At 39.9% G+C, this 8,726-nt stretch overlaps 1 protein-coding gene across 1 annotated transcript in view; it reads left to right on the top strand.

Moving 5' to 3' along the window:
• The window catches only part of LOC103806943 (dynamin-3-like), a gene marked incomplete at both ends in the record, with an annotated part of 41,543 nt that overhangs the window by 16,427 nt on the left and 16,390 nt on the right, over nucleotides 1–8,726 (top strand). Inside the window, 6 exons of the mRNA XM_009079657.1 lie at nucleotides 1,383–1,525; nucleotides 2,775–2,910; nucleotides 4,164–4,231; nucleotides 5,062–5,200; nucleotides 6,462–6,548; nucleotides 8,493–8,563. Of these exons, the coding sequence (XP_009077905.1) occupies nucleotides 1,383–1,525; nucleotides 2,775–2,910; nucleotides 4,164–4,231; nucleotides 5,062–5,200; nucleotides 6,462–6,548; nucleotides 8,493–8,563 (644 nt within the window). The remainder of the gene's footprint in view (nucleotides 1–1,382; nucleotides 1,526–2,774; nucleotides 2,911–4,163; nucleotides 4,232–5,061; nucleotides 5,201–6,461; nucleotides 6,549–8,492; nucleotides 8,564–8,726) is intronic.

The following is an 8,726-nucleotide window of genomic DNA, read 5'->3' as shown; positions in this document are numbered from 1 at the left end:
GCAGGATGCAAGAACTTTCTTGTATCCTGCAATGTTGTCTCTGTTTAGAATGTACTGCCTCTTCTTATTTCTTGAAAGTTTAATCCACATGTCTTAGTTTTGAGACTGAAGCATGAGCTGCACATATCTTTGGACTGTCTTATCTGTCCTGACTTGCATTACTTTATGTACTCCTAACTATTTCATGAGCTGTTTTGTAAATTTACCTGCTTCAATAGGAACTGTTGACCTTCTGTCGCTTTTACTGTGTGTAGGATGATATATAGGGGAAGATCAACTTAAGTTTCCTCCCTAAGATATTCGGGACTTGTTAGTGTTTGTGGTTTCAGGTAACTTTTTTTGCTTTCCCTGTATCCACAAGGTGGTGCTCCAGGGAAGCTCCAGCTTTTGATTTTGTGCTTGTGGATCTACTGCACAGCTTTACATTTGAGTTATATATATTTTGGTATATGATATTCTAAATTTACACCTTGTATGATGGGGCTGGGAAGAGGTTTGGGAAGATTGGGGCATGGTGGAAGAAGTCCAGTTTGGTTTTAGTTAAGGATTAGGTACAGTTCCTGAGAAATTTCTGGCACAGGTAAGACATTGATAGTGATGTCCAAACACATTAAAACATGTATATGCAAAAACAAGTGAACTAAGTTAAACACAGATCTGGTAAGGTTTTTTTTTCTACTTGTCCTTCCTTCAGTTTGTTTTCCAATACCTTGAGGTGCTTTTAGGTATATTTTCAGAAATGAAAACTGAAAGTATTCAGCCAAAAAGCAAATGTTAAAAAAAAGCTGAAGTTGCCACTAATATGAGGGCAAGATCTCTTCCCTTTAGTATACTTTGCACAAGGGAGCAGAAATCATGTGAGAGAAGTGTTGAGCAGCTACTCTGATGTCTGCACTTGGCTCCATCTCTGGAGTAAAGTCCATCAATGGGCTGTGGATGCTCAGAGTCTCTTTCTTGTTCCACATTGCTTTGTGGCTGTAATGTAAAGGAGTTGTCCTGCTAAACAAGTATGTAGGGAATTGGGAAACAGCTTTAGGAAAACCAGCAAAATGGGAGTGGTGGCATCAGTGCTGAATGATAAGAGGTCATTTCAAATCACACTTGTAGTGTGTGTGACTCTTGTGTGTAACTCACCTGGTATGTAGTAACAGGGCTCAGTGGGTGAGAGGACAAAGGAATTTTTTGAGCCTCCTTACGATGTGTATGCACAAGGGAGGTGATATTGTTCTTTAACAGTCTCCATTGCTTCAGAGATCAAAAGGGAACTGCACTGGTAAACTAGCACAGATCATGGCGGATATGCTTGGGAGTCAGAAGGAAATGGTTGTGCTCCTGCTTTCATCTTTATTAACTGTATAAAAGGACTTTTATTTGCTTTATAGCAACTTACCAATCATATTCGGGATACCCTGCCAGCCTTCAGAAGCAAACTCCAGAGCCAGCTGCTTTCTATAGAACATGAAGTAGAGGCATACAAAAACTTCAGACCAGAAGATCCAACCAGAAAAACGAAAGCCTTGTTGCAGTGAGTGTCTTTTGTCTGTTTTTCCACTTTGTTTGGGTTTGTTTTGCCTTTCGCCCCCTTCTTTCTAATTGGTTTAAATTTAAAGATTAGGATATTAAGGATTCTGTATGCAAGCTTCAAAGAATTCTGTGTTTGATGTTCTAGAACACTTTATTCTACAATTTCATCCGAGTTTTCCCTAAATTAATTTTAGTAATTCTAGGAAAGAGAGAAAGCAGAACAAGGAAAAGGTATAAAGATGGGCAGCAGAGATGATCAAAGGTAAGAAACTGCTGCTGATTGTATAGTCACATTCTTCTCTCTGCCAAAAAGATGACCTCAAGCAAGGGAAGGATATTGTGTTAGAAGTCCGTGAGATAAGGAGGTGAAAGGAGAATAAGGAATGTTGCTTTTTCTAGTATAAAACCCTGTCTGTCCAGAGGAGCTTGAAGATGGCAAGATCAAAATTGGTCATAGATGGTTGTCCTTCATATGATGTGTACCTAAGACCCTGAGATCTTTGCTGCAGTAATTGATGGCAAAAGTTTGTGTGCTTTCAGAAAGCAGCTAGGCACATTCTTGGGAATCATTATCATAAGTTCCGAACTAGAAAGCTTTTTGCACTGCTGAAGTCACTGTCTGGTTTGGGTCTCATCCACAAAATCAGTCTGCTTTTTGGTGCAGCCCAGGATTCCATTGGCTTTCTGAGCTGCTAGTGCACCCTGCAGCTCATGGGGAGCTTCTCATCCACTGTCACTCCCAAGTCTTTCTCCTCACTGCTGATTTCAATTCCTTCCCCACCCAACCTGTAGCTGTGCCTGGGATTGCCACGGCCCAGAAGTAGGACCTTGCACTTCATTCTGTTAAACTTCATGGGGTTTGCTTTGGCCCACCTCTCAAGCCTGTCAAGGTCCCTCTGGATGGCACATCCCTTCCCTCCAGGATCGTTAAAAAACCACAAACATAGCCTGGTACCTGCTGTATTTGTAGCTGACTTCTATAGAAAGTTTAATAAACTGTTAAAAAGATGCAACATATATGAAGAGAGAAAATGATACACTGCTACAACCTGCAAGAGAGGAGGGATGTGTGTAGGTATGGGTTTTATGGATTGGCCTTTTGGCTGAATCAATTGTTACAGATACTTTTGGCAAATCCTAAATATGTTTTGATAGGCACTAGTAGTCACATTGGACTGAAGTAAGAGTTAGTAGTTGACATAATTAAATGGTTGTATTTGTTTGTTTTTTCTCCCTGCTTTGAAATTTAGGATGGTGCAACAGTTTTCAGTGGACTTTGAAAAAAGAATCGAAGGATCAGGAGATCAAGTTGATACACTAGAACTTTCAGGAGGTGCCAAAATCAATCGTATTTTCCATGAACGTTTTCCTTTTGAACTAGTGAAGGTATTTATCATCTTGCTGATGTGCTTTCTGGTTTATTTATGTATTATTATGTTAGTACTGAGAGTGTGTACTGACAGTACAGCCAAGAAAAGATCTGATTGGAAGAGCATGCTCTTAATTATGTAAGAAATTACATGAAGGTATAATTGAGATGTTTGGTTTTGTTTCTAGTGTTGGATACTGAGACTTGCTAAGAAGTCTAAGATATAAGGAGTAGAATATAATCATAGTCTCAGTTCATACTATGTTCTGTATTATTGTATCACAAATGGCATTTGGTTAGATGAGGCAGGCAAACAACTGCACATGGTAAGCTGAAGTTGTGTGGAAGCAGGTATTATCTATGAAAATCAGAGTTATGGGAAATACCCATTTTCTGTGTGTTCTACTTTCTGTATTCAGTGCATGAAGCAAAGCAGCTTTCAGTGCTACACTTCCATAGTGAGAGGTGGAGCAGATGACAAGTCCCTTCCAACCCAAATCTTTTTATGATGGTTGGGCTTAGGTAACAACCCTTTCACTTGTGGCAACACTAACCTCTTGTCCAGCTAGCTGCTTTCAAGAAACGATTTGTAATTTCATAACTAAGACCTCTCTCCTCTTAAATTTGGTTAAAAAACAGTAGAATGGGAAGGGGAGGAAAAACAGACCATAATCACAGAAGTTGCACCATTTAAAGAAATAAGGCTTAAAAAACAAGTGGCATCTTCCAAATCCTGTTTCTGGCTTACTCTGTCAACTCTGCAAAGCCATTCCAGCTGTTGGTGTGTCTGGAATGGAAGGGGGCATGATTTCAACTAGTTTTCAATCATTTTCAAATGATTTTTCAACGATCAAGGATTTGAACAATCCTTACTGCTGCCTGCTGCCTTAGTGTTAAGATCATAGAATCATAGAATTTAGGGGTTGGAATGGACCTTACAGATCATCTAGCCCCACCCCCCTGCCATGGGCAGAGACCCCTCCTCACTGGATCAGGTTGCTCAAGGCTCATCCAGCCTGGCCTTGAACACTGCCAGGGTTGGGGCAGCCACCACGTCTCTGGGCAACCTGTGCCAGTGTCTCACCACCAAGATGTTTTAAAGTACTTAATGAAGTACTTTAAAGTACTAAATGAAGCCATTTAGTGTAATTAGAAATTGCTATTTTGACAGTTGAACTTGTCTGTTTTCCAGTTATACTGAGAGAGGTAATACTTTCTGTTTTGTTCAAAACTTCCCCTAATGTGGTATTGTATGCTGTGGTTCCTCCAGATGGAATTCAATGAGAAGGAACTGAGGAGAGAAATAAGTTATGCCATCAAGAACATACATGGTATCAGGCAAGTGCTCCCATGTTTTCAAGCCAAGTTATATCAAGTGTGTAAGGTCACATTATACAGGTGTAATGTCTTCAGAAAGCATTGCCTACAAGCTTTGTTGCTCTTAGTGTTTTGGGAAATGTTTCTCGTGTCACTTGATTAGTAAATTCTCCAGTGGTTGACACCAGTAGCTGTGGTGCAGCAATTGAGCTTTCCTTGCCTTGTTGACGGAGAGGTCTTGATTTATGGTAGTAAACTGATAGTTTGGGGCATGTTTTTGTAGTTCGCTTTTTTATATCATTTATCTGCCAAGACAGACCTTGGTGAGCAGTGACAGAGAAGTAAAGTCCATTTGTTTACAACTAGAGCTCTGAGGGATCCATTATTTAGGTTCATATACTCTGCAGTGACCAACTGTGAAATTCTCCATGTGGGACTCTGAGTACAGACCCACATTTCCTGGTGTGAGTGAGAAGTGCAGCTCTAGGATTCTTATGGATTTGCTATGCAAGTGGTTGTGCATGGAGTGCTGCAACTGCCACTCATCCCTTCCCTAAGGTTTGCTGCACTGCTGATGAGGCTTTTCTGCATTATATCAGTACTCTTTAGAGTTCTTACATTTCTCTTGAAGTAGTTTCATCTTTCAAACATGTTTCTACTTGAATATTCTTTATCAGAATGACACTGTGGTTTTTTGAGAAAGGAGCAAATTTAGTTCTGTGGGAGTTTGTCTGTGTAAGGATTGTTACTACTCAGCTCTGAAAACGAAGGTTTGAGCAATTCATAAAGAAAAAAAATCTTCCTTGCATGATGTTTTTATTACTGTCTTACACATTCTTTTATGTCCACAGAACAGGTTTGTTCACTCCAGATATGGCGTTTGAGGCCATTGTTAAAAAACAGATAGTTAAGCTGAAAGGACCTTGCTTAAAAAGTGTGGATCTGGTGATGCAAGAGTTAATCAACACTGTCAAGAAGTGCACAAAAAAGGTAGCTTGCACATAGAGCTGGTAATGTAAGTAAAACCTAATGGGACAGTAGATAATACAAAGCTGTCTGGCATTTTATGGTATTACAGGAGATTTCTGATCCATCTCTTGATGTACAGAGTAAGACTCAAGTAATTACAACTTCTGTAAAGCTCTCAAAACAATGTAATGCTGGGAAAGTTCAATTCTTTGATTCCTTTGTTTAGAGTCTTATGATGGAAGGTGTTTTTGAGTCAAGAGATGCCCCCAGTTCCCTCTTTGAAACCATGTTGTTTTTATGGTATTACAGGAGATTTCTGATCCATCTCTTGATGTACAGAGTAAGACTCAAGTAATTACAACTTCTGTAAAGCTCTCAAAACAATGTAATGCTGGGAAAGTTCAATTCTTTGATTCCTTTGTTTAGAGTCTTATGATGGAAGGTGTTTTTGAGTCAAGAGATGCCCCCAGTTCCCTCTTTGAAACCATGTTGTTACTTCTTAGGTCTTATGATGGAAGGTGTTTTTGAGTCCAGAGATGCCCCTAGTTCCCTCTTTGAAACCATGTTGTCACTTCTTAGCTACTGTTTCAGTGCAGGGTACCCCATAGCAGCAAGATCATCTGGGGTGTGAGCACAGGTGTGGTGAAGTTGCTGAGAAATACCCTGTCACATCCTTTACATTTTTCTGAATAAAGCAAATTTTTTGTACCAATTGGAGCAGGAAAAGGAGATATTTCTTAAAACAGGAAAGACAAAGATCATAGAGAAGCAGATTCACTCTTACATTTTGAGAGGAGTTTCCGGATTTTTTCACTTTTGTCAGAGTTTGGAACATGTGTCACCTGAACTAATTGTGCAGATGCTTTTCCCAGTGCCATTGGCCAAATTTGCTGTTGAATTTCTGAGTATCGTTCTGTAGAGATGTTGCCACAAGGTGGAGCCTTTAAAGAACAAGACATTTGGAGATTAAATTATTTAAAGGGCCAGTCTGGAATTAGACACAGTAGAAGAAAGAGAAACCTCATCCCAAAGCTGATGGGCTGTGTTTCACATGTCCAAAGTGTCTTTTTCTCGATGTTCATGGAGCAAAAGCACAGAAACAACCCAAGGGTTTATCCAGTTTCTTTGAATAATAAAAAGTAAGGCCTTGCAGTGTGGTTAGCTTTCAGCCCAAGCATTTTAGCATTTGCTTTCTTCTAAAGAGGAAGGCTGGAGGCTCCCCTGTTTGTGTTCCACCTAAGCCACCCTGCAGGTGTAAACGCCTATTAATTTTGTGTTTCAGTTGGCAACTTATCCCAGGTTGTGTGAGGAAACAGAAAGAATTGTTGCTGGCTACATTCGTGAGAGAGAAGAGAAGACCAAGGATCAGGTGAGAATAAACAGGAGATCTAACAGTTTAGGGAAGTGTGTGAGGGAGGAAAGTTCTTATGTAGAGAGTGCAGTAAGACAGGAAAAATTTATTTTTTTTAATATTTTTTTTTTCAACAGGCTGTACATTTTAGAGAGGGAGGAAAAATTGCTTCTCTAACACTGAACTTTGACAGATAAGAGTAGAATTGATACAGAAAGGTTGAGCAGTGACTGATTGTAGTGTTGGTTTGTTCCTGTGCCAGTTGAATCCTCTTAGCTCTGCCATCACAGCTGTCTGTGGGAAATGGATGTGCCCAGATATAGCAGCCCTTTTCCTACCTTGTTTCCAGGTGTTTTTATCGTGCCCATCCCATGTTCAAATTGCAATGAGGCTCACAAACAATTGTACTGGGACTCCTGCAGGAATGACAAGCTTTACTTCAAGTTAAAAACTTCTAACTTGTTTAGAGATTCATCACCCAGCTAAGCACTCCAAATCCAGGAAACTGCAAAGTTTAGATTATATGTGGGAAAATCCACTGGAAGTTGAAGCAGGAGTTGTTGTCTGGAGGGTGCAGAGTGTGACAACAGGAATATTTGTGGAAGAAGAGCTAGGTAGAGCTCCTAAATTGTTCTAGAGTCCTGGATCTCTAGTCCTGGTCCCTGTGCAGCACATCTTGTCTCCTTTCCTTTTGTCTGTGCTGCAAATGTAGTCTTAAAAAAAATGTATTTGCTGAGCTTGTACTTTTCAGGGAGTTCCGGTTAGACCACTCAGTTATCTCAAAACCTGGGAGAAGATACAAGTAATTTAGAATAATTGTGTCTTTTATTTTCCCATTCTTCATTGTGTGCACATACCTGACTCTGTCCTAGAATAAAGCACAAAGTACCAGTTCTGTGTAAATGCCAAGAATTGGTCAGATAGTTTATTGCCACATAGTCATAGCATTATTTATGTTGTTAGCAGTTATTGTTAATCAATCAAAACACTAGTGAGGATATGTTCACAGGTAGACCCAAATCCCCACTATTTTTTGCTCCAAGTGAGGTGTTTGATATCTTCTGGAAATTGTGCAGAATTTGGGGGTGATGCTGTGTTTGAGGTGCTGTACAGAAATAATGCTATGCACTTTGAAGAGATGAAATGCTGCCATTTGGTAAGCAGTAGGTTTCTTCCTTGCTCCTTCCTGATAAATGGAAGTCTAAAAAGATGGAGGGGAAAGTGCAGTCTCTTGTTCTTGAAGCTGTTGGAGGGTATGAGTGAGCTTTTGCTAATATCTTAGCAAGTTCTTTGCCAAGTTAGATTATCAAGGTTGAATGAAGTTCTGTCTCTGGGCTATTGAAGGGCTGACAAGTGGTAAGTACACAAACCATTCTGTTGTTTCAGTGCTAGCCCATCTCTCAAGCCAGATGTGCACACCAGTCTAGTACCTGGACTGTACCTTCCTTCCAGGGATAGCTTACCTATCACTTCTTTGTGTGGTACATAAAATCCAGGGCCTTACATTTTCTTTTTGTCATAAAATCCAGGGCCTTACATTTTCTTCAGGTTTAAAGTTTGTGTTCCTTGCTGGCTTGGCTGGAATGCTGCAGATAGACAGAAATTTGCTTAACTTGCAGAATGCAGAGTTAGAATCCCTGTTATATAATTCTAAAAGTCTCTCTGCCTGTGTGTGATTGATCTTAATGGGGTGGATCAGGGCCAAGGTAGTGAAAAATGAGGTTTGTCAGGAAAAAAAATAGGAAGAGGGAATAGCTCTTCTGTAGTCTAACTTATTAAACAAGCACAGAAACAGAAGTGGTGGAGTTCAGAAAATATTGCTTTTGGCTTGAACAGTTATGAAAGCAATATTCAATAATGCAGAAAACTCAGAAGTTCTGGGGTTTTTTCCCTTCCTTTTCTTCAATCTCTCTCTTCCACCTTACCAATCCCTTATATTTGCTCTCCTATCTCCCCTAATAGATGCTGCTGCTGATTGATATCCAGGTTTCTTATATCAACACCAACCATGAAGACTTCATTGGTTTTGCAAAGTAAGTATATAGAGACTGTTATAAAGGCACTGTCAGGTTTTTCTTATTTGTTCATTTGCTTTTAATGAGTTCAGAACACAAGTCCTGAAGTGTGACTTCACAAAGTGAAGATGGAAGCTGCAGAGTCCCAAACATGCAGGAACATGCTCTTACTCAATATACA

This window comes from Acanthisitta chloris, unplaced genomic scaffold (genome assembly GCF_000695815.1).
Source record: "Acanthisitta chloris isolate BGI_N310 unplaced genomic scaffold, ASM69581v1 scaffold4868, whole genome shotgun sequence".
Taxonomy (NCBI): domain Eukaryota; kingdom Metazoa; phylum Chordata; class Aves; order Passeriformes; family Acanthisittidae; genus Acanthisitta; species Acanthisitta chloris.
Note: the sequence above shows the minus strand (reverse complement) of the source record. Positions and strands in the feature narration are given on the sequence as shown.